Source organism: Camellia sinensis, chromosome 1 (assembly GCF_055761805.1).
Source record: "Camellia sinensis isolate YWXY chromosome 1, ASM5576180v1, whole genome shotgun sequence".
Lineage (NCBI taxonomy): Eukaryota > Viridiplantae > Streptophyta > Magnoliopsida > Ericales > Theaceae > Camellia > Camellia sinensis.
In genome coordinates this window covers 247560524-247578148 of record NC_138961.1, presented here as the reverse complement: position 1 = coordinate 247578148, position 17625 = coordinate 247560524, and the positions used below count along the sequence as shown (strand labels likewise).

At 34.4% G+C, this 17625-nt stretch overlaps 2 protein-coding genes across 3 annotated transcripts; one reads left to right on the top strand and one right to left on the bottom strand.

Annotated features, from left to right (window-relative positions):
- Positions 1-1085: 1085 nt before the first annotated feature.
- LOC114300517 (lysine ketoglutarate reductase trans-splicing protein (DUF707)) lies at positions 1086-7824 on the top strand. Of its 2 annotated transcripts, XM_028245380.2 has the most exons (15): positions 1086-1481; positions 2417-2574; positions 2826-2937; positions 3096-3251; positions 3774-3878; positions 4582-4665; positions 4737-4852; positions 5169-5270; positions 5361-5474; positions 5589-5645; positions 5763-5829; positions 5949-6002; positions 6559-6633; positions 6715-6750; positions 7296-7824. In XM_028245380.2, the coding sequence occupies exons 2-15, from the start codon at positions 2558-2560 to the stop codon at positions 7419-7421; spliced, it is 1221 nt and encodes a 406-aa protein (XP_028101181.1). In that variant the 5' UTR covers positions 1086-1481; positions 2417-2557; the 3' UTR covers positions 7422-7824. The 2 variants fall into 2 exon arrangements, with proteins under 2 accessions (XP_028101181.1, XP_028101185.1); XM_028245384.2 differs by lacking the exon at positions 5949-6002 and having other exon boundaries at positions 1097-1481.
- Positions 7825-8280: 456 nt separating this feature from the next.
- Positions 8281-14709, bottom strand: LOC114300507 (Pseudouridine synthase family protein). Its single transcript, XM_082900851.1, has 9 exons — positions 13498-14709; positions 12904-12959; positions 12733-12815; positions 12382-12460; positions 11663-11773; positions 10401-10510; positions 9861-9944; positions 9365-9402; positions 8281-8602 (listed from the first exon to the last, which is right to left on the bottom strand). Exons 1-9 carry the CDS (start codon positions 14522-14524, stop codon positions 8532-8534), a joined length of 1659 nt encoding a protein of 552 aa, XP_082756977.1. The 5' UTR covers positions 14525-14709; the 3' UTR covers positions 8281-8531.
- Between the last annotated feature and the right edge of the window lie 2916 nt (positions 14710-17625).

Here is a 17625-nt window from a genome sequence, read left to right as displayed (position 1 = left end):
TTTGGAATTCTATTGGTATCCCTTCTCATATTTGTCATTCTTTTAACTACAATATCACTGGTTGGATTAAATTCAACTGTTAAACCTCCCTCATCCATTATTCTTTAGCCTTGTGGTCTATCATTTTTCTTATCTCTTGTTGGCTCATCTGAAAAAATAAAAACTCTCTGATTTTCAATTCTAACATATCTTTTAAACCTTCTATAGCTATCGCTCAGGTATTCGAATGACAGTATCTCTCAAATTCTCGCCTGCAAAAAGTCCAACAATTTGTGTCTATTAGTTAGAGTCTACCTAAGGAGAATTGGTTTAAGCTTAATATCGATAGTGTTTCAAGCTTAATATGGATGATGTTTCAAAAGGAAACCTAGGCAAAACTTCTATAGGAAGCCTTGTCTGGGACCGTTTAGGTCATTGGATTGTGGGCTTTTGCAAAAATATTGATGTTACTTCAAGTGTTGCTGCTGAAATTTGGGCTCTGAGGGATGAGCTTAAATTAGTTATGGATAAGAATCTTTCTAACTTAGAGATTGAAACAAATACAATCTTGCTCAAACAACTCTGAGCAAGTGGCACCATGGACTCACATCAACTTAATAATCTCATTGATAATTGCAGGTACCCTTTGAATTGTCTCGAAGCACCAACAATTAATCAAATCTATGGGGAAGCCAATGATTGTGCTGATTTGTTTACAAACATAAAAGGCTACAGTTGAAATTTTTTAAATTTTTATCAACCCTCCCCCTCCTCTTTTTTTTTTTTTTTTGAACTTACCCTCCCCTCCTGTTTGCACTCAATTATTTGATGATGCTCGAGTGTCTGCTATCCCAGGCTTATGTAACCTCCTTTATTATTGCATCCAGTTTACAAAAATAATAATAATAATAATAATAATAATAATAATGGTAAAAAATTCTCAAAAAATGGTCATAATAATGTAATTTAAAGTGAACATCAAATTTTGTGGGTCCCACATTAGTAAAAAATGTGGTAACTTTTTTTCTTATTTTATCCTTAACCTTGCTTTTTCTCAAAATTTTATATTTTTTCTTTAAAAAAAATAAATAAATTAAAACCTGATTAAGAAACTGTTGAGTTAAGACATGTGAACAGAGGATCTGTGCCCAATAAAATTGTTTATTACTCCTATTAATTAATTATGCTCCGAGTGCATCGTCCCAGACTCATTTTCAATTTCAACAATTTCCTGCAATCTGAATTCCCGAGAAAATTCTCCGAGAAAATCAGGATTCGCCTCTCCTTCCTCCTTCTTCGGAAACTCCACCGTTTAATCGGTCCTCCTTTCTACCCTGTTTGGTTCTTCATTCATAAAACCCCCAAGTGTCAACACGTTGGGTTGCCAGTTACTGCTACTGTGCCTCGTTCGGATCGTCGGAGATTCGGAGTTGTAAATCTCAGCATTCTCAGACTTTTAGGGTTTCTCGAGCTCAGACCTCGTCCTCTCTCTTCTCTGTGATGTAAGCCAATCTTTATATATATATATATATATATATATATATTTTATTAAAATAAAACTATATATATATATATATTTATAATTCGATTTATTTGTACGTTTGTTTCTTTCATGGGTTCAAATTTTGAGAATGTGTGGTTCAGCTAAACTCTGTTATAACATTTCGCTGTCGTGAACCGAACTACTCTACACATAGGTCCCATTTGATCAAATAATGTTTACATTGGATGGTTTGATTGTATGTAAGGCTAAGGACATTAGTTTTAAAAGGCTTCGATATGTGTATTGTTGTGCCCTTAACGGATCAAATCTCTTTTTGATGTAACATTATTTGTATTTGTTTTGGTCAAAAGGGACCTAAGATTATATGATATGGTAGATGATAGAATAGAAATGTTGTTAACCACGAGATTGCAGAGCGAAGATCTTTAAAATTTTGATTCTCCAAATATGTGTAATTGGCAGTAAGTTGCATATTCTGTGGTTCAAGATGTATTTTGATTCTTGCTCAGATGCATTTATGGACAATTGTGGTAACACCTTAGTTGACAGCTCAGCTCAAATAGATAATGAAATCTCTGATTAAACCTTTTGATTAATTTGTTCCAAAATGGATCAAACATGCGCAAAAGAAAATGGGCAGACTTCTAACTGGTCACTCACATCATGCATCCTGCCTTGTATTTGGGTTCGAAATAGTCAATGCAAGGTTACATCAAAATAGTCAATGTAGTGTTACACTCTAGCAAAGCTTTATTCTTTCTTTCTCTTTTTTTATTTTTGAGAGAGAGAGAGAGAGAGAAAGAGAGAGAGAGAGTCAGAAGTTTGAATTCTGATGCATCTTTCTAGTTTATCATAATCTGGAAAAGTATGATTTAAATCTAATCTCAATTTTTGCTTTTGCTTTTGTTTTTGTTTTTGTTTTTCTTTTTTCAGGGTTAATCCTATTACCATGAGGGTGTCTTTCTCTTTCTTAAAGCACTGCAAAATTCGAATGTGATTAGCATGTTGAGCAACTATTGTTTGCCAGGTTCCAGCTTATGTATTTGTGATTATATAATCAGAAGACTCTGACTTATGATGCCTCCACGCAGGTTCATAACTCTAAACAATCGATTCCATCAATAACAAAGGCCTCTTCTTTCTTCTCTCGTTCTGACTCTACACACACACACACACACACACATTTGTATATAAATATATATATATATATATATATTTATATATGTTTGTGTGCATTATTAAAATAATTAAGATTTCTAATGAAGCCTTCACAAGTTCATAAGAATTTTTCTTGTTGAAAATAGCAGCATCTTGCAGACATTGATTTAATTTTTGGATGCAGTGGAAGTAGTAGAAGAACAAATGAAACAATGAGGCTCATTATAACAACTTTTGCTGGGATTATTTTTGGCTTCTTTTTGGGAGCGTCCTTTCCAACACTGTCATTAACTAAGGTACTCAATCTTTTCTTATTCCAACTCCAGCCCCAGCCCCAGCCCAAGCCCACTCCCTAATTGCAAGGGACATCTTTGATATTTATATTTAAGTAATGTGCATCTATTGTTTTATTGTCCAATAATAAAACTAATCAGCTTGCTTTTAATTTTGGCAGATGAACTTAAAATCCACCATTTTCCCTTCCATTGATCTTACATATATTGAGGACAAGTACTCAGGTCTCTCAACCCAAGCACTGTTGAATATCTGGTCTTCTCTGAAGCATAACAGAGGCACCAGGAATGAAGTTCACAAACGTAATGATACAAAGGTACTCTAGTTTTTTTGTTACTTTAGTTGAGCAAGAGCATCTGGGTGTAGACGGTTGATATATATTAAGAGCAGTGCATCAGAAGTATTGCCTTACCATTGCTGCTCCAGAACTGTTGTTATTTTCCCCCCCTCATCCCCTTTTCTGTCTGGTGGGTTTGGGGCTAGCTTGGCCCTATTGAAAGTCCTATGAAACCATAACATATCTTGTATAATTTTCAACAATGTACTTTACTCCTTTTTGAGAAATATGGTAAATTGAACTCTTTGGCCCCCACGTAAATGGGAGAAGGCTCTGTTGAGTTGAATATCTTCATTGTACTCATACTTTCCAGTCTGTTCCTTGCCGAAGATTAGGCACAATTAAGAGGATAAATTCTAGATTTTTAGGTTGTTTAATTATTCTGTTGTGTTACATAATATTCAAATGACACTTGCACTGACTCCTGTCTGATGTCATAAACTCTTTAGGCATAATATTCAGTTCTAGTATTAACTTCCACCCTGTGATTGTAATGCACAGATTTGGGTACCAACAAATCCTCGAGGTGCTGAGAGGCTCCCCCCAGGCATCATTGAATCCCAGTCAGATTTCTATCTCCGTAGATTGTGGGGTCTGCCAAGTGAGGTGTGTTCCTTCTACCATGCCCCAATATTAGAGCCATATTTGACCCTTGATTTTTTCCCCTTTGGTTGTGGGAACTGAATATTTCACCAGAAAACTAGTCCATCTTAGGAATATATTGCATACAACATGATGCATTTCCATCTTTATTTAGATTGATATTAATGCACTTGTTTGTGGAAGCCATTCATGGGAGTAGACAGCATGCTCTTTGATACATGTAGAGAGCAAGTACTATTAAGGATAAAAACTTCATTTGGATGTTGAGATTATGCTGATACATAAGCAATGATTTCAGAAAAGAAAAAAAAATCAATGATCATGCAAAACTTCTTTGATATGAGATACCAGATACAGAGAAAAGAAGGTATAGAAACAAAAGTACTTGACCAAAAAAAAAAAAAAAATTATGACAAGAATGACATGGAAATTAAATGCGAGATTCTACTTGTATTGGGCCTTCACAATATGGAGGGCTACCATAAACTTCCATATTTAAACATGGCAATGGTGTAGACGACTGGACTTTCCGCCATGATTAATGAATCATTTTGATGGTAATGCAAATCTCTTGCAATTGGTATCTGGTAAAGGGTCATCTGTCCAATAATCAGTCAGAATCATCCCACAAATGACTCTCTCTTTTTTTTCTTCAAATAGATGGCCTTAAATTATGTTAATTGATTGCGAAAGGTAATGCTTGCAGGACCTAGTTCTCAGGCCAAAGTATCTTGTAACCTTTACTGTTGGTTATGATCAGAGAAACAATATCGATGCAGCTGTAAAAAAGGTTAGGATGCTCTCTCTCTCTCTCTCTCTCCTTGTGTTTTTATGTACCAACAACTTAACATGCTTTTACAGTTCTCAGAGAACTTCACCATTCTGCTTTTTCATTATGATGGTCGAACAAGTGAGTGGGAAGAATTTGAGTGGTCAAAGCGGGCTATCCACGTTAGTGTTCGGAAGCAAACTAAATGGTAAATATTTTTATGCCATTATGCCTACAAGAAATGCTAGAGATCCATAATTTAGACTCCTAAATTCATCCACAATGATGTGGCAAGGGAGTTAGGCCCTACATGGTGGAGTGTGTAACAAATCAAAAGTTGACATCTATCTTGTCATATTATTGTAGGCCAAATTGTGGAAGCTTTTTTTTAGGGGTCTTAAACATTTTCTTTCTACCTACTAACTTCATTCTGATAGGCTATGGTGGATGTTTGTTAAAGCCTGTTTGAGTTCCCTTTCTATTTATTTACTTAATTTGACCAAACTTCCTGAAATTGATGCAAGGTGGTATGCCAAACGTTTTTTACATCCTGACATTGTGGCACCCTATGACTATATATTTATCTGGGATGAGGACCTTGGGTTGGAGCATTTTGATGCAGAGGAGTGAGTGAATATTTCAACATCCTTTTGTGAGTGGAGATGCATTTTAAATGAATCATGATTTAAGGTTTTTTTTATTATTGCGTAATGCAGATACATTAAACTGGTGAGGAAGCACGGATTGGAGATTTCGCAGCCTGGTTTGGAACCAAGTAGTGGTTTTACATGGCAGATGACTAGGAAGAAGGAAGACACCGAAGTTCACAAGTGAGAACAATGGAACTCTCTTAGTCCCTGACCTGCATTTATGACTTGCTTTATTGGACAAATCCGTTGCTCTTTCTTGGTTGTCTTTTAATTTTGTTATTTTTTCCCTGTCAGAGAAACAGAGGAAAGGCCTGGCTGGTGCGCTGATCCACATTTGCCACCATGCGCAGCGTATGTATACAGTTTTACATCTATAAAATATCATTCAAAACATATGCTCTGCTTGTCCCATAATTTCTGCATTGGGTAAATTGGTCTTACTGAATACTTCTGCATTACAATTCACAGATTTGTTGAAATCATGGCACCTGTGTTTTCTCGAGGTGCATGGCGCTGTGCTTGGCATATGATGCAGGTAAGAAGCATTATCTTCATGTTCAATTTATTGTCAATCCTTGTCTTCCCAAGAGGAAGCAGAATGACAAGCTTAAGCTGTCTTAGTGAAGTCTTAAAATCGTTATCTTGTAAATTCAGAATGACTTGGTTCATGGATGGGGTCTTGATTTCGCTCTTCGAAAATGTGTAGAGGTGAGTTGTCACTTTTTACCTAAGAAGCATAGACATGGACACGCGACACGTAAAGGATATATTCAGAGTGTTCTTTGCGGCACATGTTTCATATCCTTAACATTCATTTGGCAATTTTCAAAAAATTTGGAACAAGACACATGGGAGACATGTGCAAAATATATAGTTTTATATATTTATTGTATGTCATATATACGAGTATTTTATACGAAGATAATAATAAAAAATGTAACATAATACTAATTCTTAAAGTTTATGAGGGGGGATTAATATATAAATCTACATTATTATTTTTATATTATTGTATCTGCCAAGTTATATTGTTCAAATTTATAACGTGTTTCATGTTTGTTTAAGTGGTGGACACAAGTCTGAAACATGTTCAAGTCAAAAAAAATTTAAAAATAATATGACAGGTGTCAGTGTTTACAGATACACCACCTTCTTAGAAATGTATGTGCTTCTTGGCAATTTACTTTCACTAATCATTGCTAGCTCTGGCTTATAAATACCCTCAAGTTCCTTGTTTCATTCTCATATTTTCTATCGAGAACAGCCTGCTCATGAGAAGATAGGAGTGGTAGATTCTCAGTGGATTGTTCATCAGACTGTTCCTTCACTTGGGAACCAGGTAAAACCCAAGCCTTCAACCACTGTTGGCATATGTATTGCGTGAGGAATAATATGTAACCCTGATTTCTTCTTTCAACAGGGTCGAGCTGAGAATGGGAAGGCACCATGGGAAGGTGTATGTACCAAACACCTCAGTTTCTGTTTATCCACTACTATGGTTATGTATTGTAATTAATTCACACATGAGCTCTATCAATGAGAGCAGCACACATGTCCTTACCTTAGGAGGGGTTGGAATGTATCTTTCTTCGTTTATAACTAAATTTCCTTCAGTTGGGCTGACTCTTACTTGCTTGTCCTTGACTCCTAGCTTTTGCATGTATCCTTGCTCTTTCCATTTCAGTTTTGTTAAGTCACCAATTATTCCAAAAGTTAAAAGTCAAACAGAGAAGAAGAAACCAAATCAAATATCAAATGAAAATGAAGAGATTTGAACCCAAGACCTCTCAACCTGAGCTTTGATACCATGTTAAGTCACCAATTAGCCCAAAAGTTTAAGCTATTAAGAAATGGGCGCTTGACAATGTATATCAAGCTATTCAACAGCTTTCACATTTCTTTTCATGTTATCATATTCACTAGTGGAGTAAATCACATGCGTACTGGAGAGCATTTAATGTGACAAGAAGTGCCTTAAATTTTCTACTCTCTTTGTTTCAGGTGAGGGAGAGGTGTAGAAGAGAGTGGTCGATGTTTCAGGATAGAATGATTGCAGCAGAGAGGGTCTATTATGAGGTGATGGGAATTGATCCACCCAATTCCACAGTTCGTTGGACAGACATATAGACAACTATCTTAGTGGAGGTTTCGAAGCTGCCAATCCATTCTCAGGGTTCTATAGTCATGGTGGTAGCTTGAGAAGCAAAGAAGAGACTCATCGTTCATTTTTTTTAAGTTTTTCAAAGTTTCCTTACATGGCATCGTCTCCTTTTTGCTTGGGTAATGAAGAGAATCAGAGTACTTTAGAATTATCTCTTAACATTATTTGGGAAGTTATTACTCAAGCAACAAGAAATTTTCATCATTGCATGACTTTCAAATCAATTGACCTTTAAAATTACTTACCATATTGTATTGTTGGTATTAGGGGCTTCTCATTTGATGTTTCATTTGCCAATGTTGGTGGCAAAATTAGTACTCAAATCAACAGATTCAAGCCTTGTTGCTTGGGCTAGTATTGGCTTTCTAACTGTCCAGGGATATGTAGAATTTTGGGATGCCAATGTGTTCAGGATTTGTGTTTTATGTGTAGCCTGGACCTAAGGCTGCAAAAACTTGTATGTGCATGTAGATTCTTGACTAAACAGCAATACTACAAACTTAAAAAAATTACCCAAAAAGAGAAATCAATCAATGGTTTACTATCATTGCGAGACTAACTTTATATATATACCACACTTATTTTCAGGATAAGATTCATGATACATTTTCATGGTCTATAGCATTTTTGTATATATAAAACATACAACTCCATCGACGTGAACTACCAATCACATTAATGTCCATTCCAAATTGTCACTGTAAAACTACCTCTATATAACTACCTCAAATTTTGATTACTTGGCAATTTTTTTTGTTCTCCTTGTACATTCAATTGGTTAATTTTTGTAGCACATTCATAGGTATGCAGAGTGTAGTACATATATACATAAACTGACCTACAAGTAAATATTTTGAAATAACCATCCCATGACAGAAACAATCACAGGAACAGCAGCATTTTACATTCACAATTTTCACCCAAGAACAAATAAAATGCAGAAGCAGCTGTTACATGCATACAAGAATAAAGGACTAAAAAGGGTGTTCCTTGATCAATGTTGCTGCTTCAGATATTTTTGGGACGCAGCAGCAGCAACCAAAAAATAATAATAATAAATAAATAATAATAATAAATTATAGATAGTCTTTGGTGATTGATTCTTCTAATTCTTTGAAATCCCATGCATCATCAGCTGAATATTGCCCTGCACCAGAAAAAAATGAGTAACCATTAACAATGCACTTCAAAAATAGGGTAGAGGAAAAGACCTCAAATAAAATTGTTTTTCATTGTTAATCATGCTGCGAAGTACATTTGTTTTCATACCATAACCCTTTTTCTTTTTTTCTTTTTCTCACTACTCATCCAATAGAAACATCTTCATTTTGACCCCTTAATTCTTTGAAAGGGATGGTTTTATAGAGTTCAACAAACCCTCCAATCTCCATTTTCCCATCACACTTTTCTAACAGGGGCTACATTTGAGTGCAGCTATTCAATCCTAAAGTTGGCTCAATTTTGTTTTGGATCCACCATACACACTATATGCTTGTTTCCATAAAATATTTCAAGTTTTCAACAGCCCATTGTGTGTGCGTGTGCGAGCGAATGTGGGCTCCACACTCACTCTCTCTATGGGTGTGTGTTTAAAAGTATAAATGGATGTAGACTTTTTCTGATTCAAATATGGGCATCCAAACCTGGCTGCATTGCTGTGATTTTGATTGAGAGACCACCTAGGGTGGTTTAGTGATTAAAAATGTGCTTTATGAACCTCACAACATCTTTTGGGTTTGACTACCCATTAGTGATTGAATTCATCTTTTACTGTACAAGATTTCACATTCAATCAACATAAAAATTTTGAAATTATATAACTCCTATATAGATAATATAACGAAGGCAAACAAGCAATGCAAAAGATTGGAACTACACTAGAAACTTGAGTGTAAGGAAACGGCCTTACCAATTGAATCTCTTCTCAAAGCTATTAAATGAGCACAACTGCGAAAAAAACATTCAGTCATGGTTATTTCTACTGAAGTGAAGATTGGAGAAAATAGCTATATAAATGCAATATAGAGATTTTAATCAATATGACATTCTCTATCTTGAGAGGAATTTGTATCTGTAAACAAAGGAAAACAGATTCTATACATATCAGGGTAAAGAGTAATAAAAACTCTAAAGAAGCAGCTCTCATGTTTATACAATGTTTTGGATAATTACTTTCTCAACTAAATCTCAATATGACACATCATTCCAGCTTTTGTTTGAAAAGCAATTAAGATGGGCAGAAGTCAAAGAAACAGTCCGTTCTTTCAGTGGAACGACCACAGAGAGAGAGAGAGAGAGAGAGAGAGAGAGATGCTAGAACAATGACCAAAGAAATCACACAGGCACAAAAAATAAGAATTGACTTTTTTTTTTTTTGATAAATGAGAATTGACCATTTACACTACCTGTTCAGAGCCTTCCCAAGATCTGCACAAAGAGATCGAATATATGTCCCCTTTGAGCATGTCACCCGGAAAATCAAATTTTGTCTGCAATAAATAAGACAAAAAATAAGACAAACTTACAAAAACAAAAAGATTATTGCTACCTGATAGTATGTAACATATCAACTTCATCAGTCAATGTCCTTTGTTAGTTCATATAGACACTTTTCCTAATATGCATAAAACCATACACATAAATTATATCTTTGTTTCCCACTAATGAGAGAAAGGTTCTCAAAAGTTCCGGAATATTAATTTATTTTCATTTTCAAACTGCGTTTGATCTAATTTTCAAAGGGTAATCACCAATGTGAAATTATTTGAGCACAATTAGCATGACATTTATTTGTTTTTATCACTGAAAGAAAGAATTGCAAGAATTCAAAATAAGATCCATCTCAGGCTAGCAGAACCACCATATACAAAACCCACAATTAGTACATGACAACATTAATGTGATAAATAGGTTATACAGAAGCAACAAGCTGAGCTTTAGACAACCTGTCATCTAAACTTCGCTCGATATCAAACTGGAAAATTGAAATCCGCCTCGGTGAAAGTTCAATGCTTTCTCCTCTTCTTGCTTTTTCATACATCTTCTCACCCCCAACCTATCACAAGGTGTAGAAACATATAAGCAATCATACAACCACACAATACCATTTCAATACCATATCATCGTCACACATAATTCTAAGGAACGTGAAGGAAAATATTAATTATATATCTCACAAGGAATAATTACAACCTAAAAATTTGTGAGCAATTTCCTATGAATAAATAAATAAAATGATATGATTATCAATCCTAGTTAATGCCACATGGATGTGTTTCATACATTTTCTTCTCAAATTCTAGGCAAAAAGAACACAGCTGAATTCAGGTTTGCATTCATATTTATATCTTACAACCTTTGACAAGCAAAGGGTCTGTGTGTGTGCGCTTTTATCATTTTTTGTTCTTCCTGTTTGCCTGGTCTTTTTCATTTTTTGGTTATGTATCAATACTTCATCTCCATCACGCTACAATAACTGGGTCTGTATATCCAAGTAAACATGAAGCAAAGAAATATAAAAAAAATTCCGTTCTCTGTTTAACACTCCTACTGGCAATGCATTTTGACTTTAAGTGCATATCTAGTTTCAAAATGGTAGTGTGCATGTTCCCACCCTTGTGATGTTGCGTCCAAAAGGTTCACAACTTGTTCATGTAACATTAAGTCAAACTTAAGTAACTAACCTATATGTAACTTTACTTAACTGAACTGTGCTATAGGCAACAATCTACATCCAAGTATTGTCAAAGTTCAATTATATTCTTTTGGTTTTAATACAATACAATATGCAATTGATGCCAAAATTTAGTCTCAAAGGAAGTAACTTAGCTAAATGTAACCTCACTTCAACCATATGCACTATGCATGATCATCTACATCAAAATACTATACAAGCAATGCCAAAATTGAGCCAATAAAAGCCGAAGAAGAAAGTTATATCTCAAAAATACCTTATTACACCATAAGCAGGGACAAAAAAGGTTGAATGAAAAAATCAAAAGGATAAGGATGAAAATAACTCTTATACCAGTACTTCAGTCCCATATTCATCCACCAAATTAAAAACTTTTATTACCAAAAGTCAATAGATCAATCCACTTCCTTTCGTTGTATGACAAAACTCATTTGGAACTGATATGCCATTCTTTTGCAACGACTCTCTTCCTGTTTCAGCAAGCTTGTAACAAAATAAAGGAGGAAAACTTACTTTGATGGCAGAAAACATTGGAGGAACTTGCCATATCTCCCCACAAAAGGATGCAGCAGTTTTCTTTATGTCCTCATCTTTGATGTGTTCCCATGGCTCACGTTGGATGACCTGAATAAGAGGGTGGTGTAAGATTAGAGACATTGAAATGGAATGACAAATTTTTCAGGACAACAATTCTATAAAGGCAACAAAAATGTAAGCCTCATCTCAATAGACTGTCAATCAGCTTACAATGATCCAAAAATACATAAGATAGAGTGGGCCTTTTATTTGTTTTTTGTGTTTTTTTTTTGTCATTTCATTCTTTCTGCCTATAAACTAAAAAAGTCTATGGAGATCAACCCAATTAAAACCATATTTGAGGAGGAAAACCAAAAAGGAACCTCTCTCTCACTCTCCCCCACCCCCCGCCCCCCCTTTTTTTTGGCATGGAGATGCATGTGTCCAACACATGATCAACACATGTACTTCCCCCTGTGCGATGTGTTTGTGCCTCATAGGTACTCGTCTAACCTCAAAAAATACCGAGTCAACTTGGTAAAAGAAAAAAGATAGGGTTGAAAAGGTGTTTTTTAAAGAAAAACAGATGGATAATGCATATACAGCGGCATGGATATTTTAGTTCGCATGTTTCATATCAGGAAAAAGGAAAATAGCATGAATATTATAGTTAATGGAACTAAAGAGTTTATGAATATTGGAGTATACAAACACACCAGTGAATCAGCATCCCAGGTTGAGGTAGCCTCCCCTAAACGGAATATTCCACTATAACCCTTAATCATACCTTGATACCTGCAAAACATGTATTCAGAACCTTTAAAGAAAGTACATTTGAGCAATTTTGCCATAATGTAGTCACAAGTTTTCAATTCTTAGTGAGCAGAAGATTTCTTCCTGAAGACGAACAAAATCTAATTCATGTTCATGCTAACAGAAGAGGGGATCCACAAATCTAATGCATACACTTGGATGTGAATGCATGCTCACATACCAATGGTGCTTGTCAAAAAGAAAAAGATAACTCAAGAGCTGTTGAATATAATAGATTATATTTGAATTTTTACCTATCAACCAGCTTTGTAGCTTTACCAACACATACAATCAATAGACCAGTTGCCATAGGATCAAGAGTTCCAGCATGGCCTACCTATAACAGATAACAATACATTATTGAGAGAAGCATCTCTGTGGGAGATATGAAAGCCAACCACCCAGATTTAATAAAGACCAATCACCTTTTTCACTTTGACAAGCCGGCGCAGCTTTCCGCAAACTGTAAATGAAGTCCATCCTGTACAGACATACTATAATTATCTTCTGGAATATTTTAACAGACAAATCAACATGTAGTAATTCTATTTCCCCCCCAAAAAATAACATAGAAATTAATATATTCCACTCAGAATAGATGCAAAATTCACAATAACCTAGATGCATCTAGAATTAGTTCAGGTGATAATAGGACCTCATATTAAGTTGTTTTTCCAACAGTACTCTTCAAACTTCAAAACAAAAATAATGAGTTGAAACTTGAAAATGTGTATCACCCATCCGTTTGATCTCTGATATAACTAGAAGGATTTTCTGTCATTGAGTTTCTTTATGTTAACAATTCTACCTTGTATATTGAGTCAGTGAATCTGACTGCCTGTTCACATCACATAGTACTCTAAATCCCTATACCTCCCTAACAATTGAAGAAATTAATCATATTGGTCGCAAAGGCAAACATAAAGCTCCATAAAGATCAACAAAATCAATATATATACCTATTTCCGTCACAAAGATATTAAATTTGACAAAAAAAATTAAAGCTAAGATTCACTCACCTTTGGGTTTATTGACTAGAACAACAGTTCCACTGGGACTATCCCATTTTGGGGGTAGCCCAGTACTCCTTGTCGAAACAAATGGCTCTGCATTAGCAACTTCAACATCCTTATTGGGGACTTTCTTCAAACACTTGAAGAACTCCTCAACTTTCTTCTCCGAAACATCAATTTTAACATCCTTTCCCAACCCTTTATCTCTCTCATCCATTCCCTTCTCTACATCCTCAAAGAAAACCAAACCCTTCTCATCACTTCCATCCACAGCCATATCTTTCAACTGCCCACTGTTACCCATTCTCTTATTCTTCCTATCCACTTTCGCATTCGAATTCGAATTGGAATTGGAATTGGAATTCGATTCACCGGGTTGAAGAAACGCCTTATCGAAACACTGATCAGGAAAATACTTCTTCTCCAACTGATACACCATCCTATAATGCTTATCCTTCTCCCAAGGATACGCAAACGCATCGTAGAAATACAACTCCTCTTCTCTCTTATGCAATGTGCGAAACTCAACGACTTCAGGCTTCAATTCAACATACTGGTCATCGTTACCACGCCTATTTTCATCATCAGAGTCCGACCCATACATTCTCTTCCGCCTCTTATTCAAGTACTTCCTCTTAGACTTGTCCATCTCTAAATCACCCAATAATACGGGTCTGAGTTTATCGGTTTCCGAGGATGGGGATGTTAGTTTCCGATCGACCCAGTCATCGAATCCCAATTCTGAATCGGGGTCTGAGTTTGGCGAGTCGGTGGGATTGGATTGAGGGATTTGGAGGGGTTGGCGGTGGCGGGGATTGGGTGAAGAGTTGGAGCGAGAGATTATGAGATCGTATTGAAGTGGGTATGGGGTTGAAGTGGTGGAAAAGGGTCGTCGTGGTGAAAGAATGGGATTGGAGTGGAGGAGAGAGAGTGTTGAGGGTAGTAGTACTAGTAGGGGTCTGGGTTTAGATTTAGGTATAGGTTTATGGCGGAGGAAGATGAGAGAAATGTGGGATAAGTAGATTGACTTCATGGTTGATTCATCAGTTTTGCATTGCCGTTTATTCTCAATTCGTGCGTGTTTTTATGATTAGGTTTGGTTTGATCTCTGTGATGTAATGAACTTTCGACTGCTACTGCACTTCGTATGCACCCTGACGATGAGTGCTTCAAAATTTCATCAAGGGCGAATATGTTATGATTTTTCACGACATATTTGATCTTATTTTTAAATTTTATTTTAAATAAGAATAATTAAAGTTATTACTTACTTAAATATAAAATTATTAATTTGATAAAATATAAATTAATTTGATAAAAATAAATATTAAAAAAATATTTTTACTCATCATAAATAAAATTATGTAAAATTAATAAATTTTTTAGACATTTATTTATTTATTTGTTTTATCAAATTAACTTTTATTATATGTTTAGATGATAATCATGTAATGAGTAATTGTTAAGATTTTAATTTGTAATTTATATATTTAATATATAAATTTTTTTAATTTTGGAATTTTTTATTTAATAAAATTGATTTAATAATCATATCAAAATTGTCACCATATTTGACTTTAAAAAAAACAGAAATTAATTTAATAAAAATAAAAACAACCACTTATTATATGATCATCATCCAATCCAAATACATAATAAAAATCAATTTGATAAAAAAATAAATATATGTCTAAAAAATTTATCAATTTTACATAATTTTAACTTTAGTGGATAAAAATAATTTTAAAATATTTTTTTGACATTTATTTTATCAAATTAGTTTATATTTTACAAATTAACAATTTTTTCATTAAAATTAAGTAATGATATCTTCAATTGTCCTTATTTGGAACAAGATTTAAAATTCAGAATTAAATGTATTGCAATTGAAAAATTAGAGATCAAAGTGACACAAATCTTAAATTATAAGGACTGTTAATGTAAATCGTCCTTCCATAAAATATATAAAAAAAATAAATAAATAGGAATACCATATAAATTATCAAATCACTCGCACACTATTATGTGATTATTTGGTGAAATTTTAATAATTCATTTGATACTCCTAACCTTACTCATTTTCTATATATTAAAAATAATAATTAAATTTACATAATTAAAATATTAAAAATCAAAATCACACAATATTTAAGAATAAAACATTGCAATTAATTCTAATAATATACACCGGGGTGTTTAGCGTGGATTATAGAGGTGATTATAATTTATTTTAATTTAGAAATTTATGCCAAACTATCTAGTGTAACTTTTGTCTGTAGTTTTTTAGGCAGAAATAACTTAAATATGTTAAGAAAAATTGATTATTTAAAAGCTGGAGAATGAATTTTTTGGTTTCTGATTTTTGATTATCAACTTTTAGCTTACAATAAACCGTACCAAACAGAACCACTATCTTGTGTTAATTTTTTTTTTTTTAAAAATTAGTATTATTTACCCTTTTTTTGTCTAAAAATAGTACTCTACACCATTTATTAAAAAACAAATATTATCAATTTTTAATTTACAATAAGTTGCATCAAACAGCAACGTTGTCTTGTGTTAAAATTTTCAAAAAAACGATTATTTTTTACTCTTTTTTGTTTTAAAATATTACTCCACACCATTTATTAAAAGTAGGGGTATTTTTTTTAAGGTCCCTGATATTATGATTTTATAGTATAAAGGACATCAAATATTTTCATGATGTCTAAGGTCCCTCAACATCAATCCAGAGAAAATTGGTCCAGAGAAAATTCAAGTCAGAGAAAATTGGTTCAGAGAAATTTTGAATTTCTCTGGCCTCCTTAGCCTTTCATGGACACTGTCAGAGAAAATGTGTTTTCACCAAATTTCTCTGACTTCGGAATTTATCAACCATGAACCATTGCCTCCACTCCCACTCTCATTCACTGCCATACCCACTGAATTGATTATGACAATACCAGATCAAATTCCATAAAAACAAGCACACAAGTGTGTTTATAAAATTAGAGAGAGAGAGAGAGAGAGAAAACAGAGTACAGAGAAAATTTGATTCTTGGTTGCTCCCAGAGAAAATTCAATTAAAAAACCAGAGAATTTCTCTGGTTTCAACCCAGAGAAAATTCAGTTCAAATGAAAAAAAAAAATTCAGTTCACTACTCCAAACACACACCATATATATACCACACGTACACACACAAATTCATTGAATTTGGAACTTGATCATAGAAGTACTCTTGTAGGCCAACAAGTGTAAACCCATCTCCAATCCCAAGAATGATGAATTGAGGAGCTAACCAGAACACGCTCATAGACAGATACTCAGAGAAATTCCCTAACCCAGAGAAATTCCCAGACAAAACCTTTCTGCAGAAATTCTCTCAACCCAGAATTTCTCTGGACTCCACAACCTAGAGAAATTCGCAAAAAATACAGAAAAGACACACAGAGAGAACATACATCTAAGTATATATCCACAAATCAGTACAGATCAGAAATTTGAGTAATAGATAAAACCTGTAAGACAGTAATTTGCCAAACAAAGCCGACAAAACCCACAGTCAAAAGGATCATTCACAGAAACCCAGCATTTTCCAAAACATAAAAACCCAACTCGAAAACTACACCCAGATTTCATCTAAAGTACTGTAACCCCAATTTTTAGACAACAATGCAAAAATAGTTTTGGAACTTTTGACAGCCCAAAATCAAATGGACAAAAGCATACCCATTTGAAAAATGTGTATGATGACAAGTTGGGAAACCTTATGGATTGTTATGGGATCAAAACAGAAGGTGAAATACTCAGTGGCAGTATTATGACAATGTTGAAATTTTTTGACCAGAAAAAAGCTGCGAAAGATGTTGGCTTTGCGGTGAGGTCGTTGAGGAAGGAAGCAAGGTCATGGTTCAACACAAGCGGAAGTGAATCAGGTGCTGAAACCGATGACGTATATGCAAAAGCATCTGCTTAGTACTATGTTACCTATCATCCCAGTTATTGGGGTCGCTCTAACGAGGGAACGAATCGTGAGCATTTCCTTAGCTTTCCGTGGTGTGTTTATGATAAGCTGATCCACATCAAAAAGGAAAAATCTAGAAGGTCCTTCCTTGAAAAACAACTCAGTTATGGATTGAGCTTGGGATAGAAAT

Bases quoted from the DNA above. Each gene is read 5' to 3' on its own strand.
- LOC114300507 (XM_082900851.1), bottom strand. From the start codon at position 14,524: ATGAAGTCAATCTACTTATCCCACATTTCTCTCATCTTCCTCCGCCAT. The intron at 11,774-12,381 runs GTGTGTTTGTAT...CCTCTTATTCAG, and splicing joins CCTGGGATGCTGATTCACTG to GTCATCCAACGTGAGCCATG. The intron at 8,603-9,364 runs GTAAGGCCGTTT...TTTCTGGTGCAG, and splicing joins TTTGAGAAGAGATTCAATTG to GGCAATATTCAGCTGATGAT.
- LOC114300517 (XM_028245380.2), top strand. The intron at 5,271-5,360 runs GTGAGTGAATAT...TGCGTAATGCAG, and splicing joins GAGCATTTTGATGCAGAGGA to ATACATTAAACTGGTGAGGA. The intron at 6,634-6,714 runs GTAAAACCCAAG...TTCTTTCAACAG, and splicing joins TTCCTTCACTTGGGAACCAG to GGTCGAGCTGAGAATGGGAA.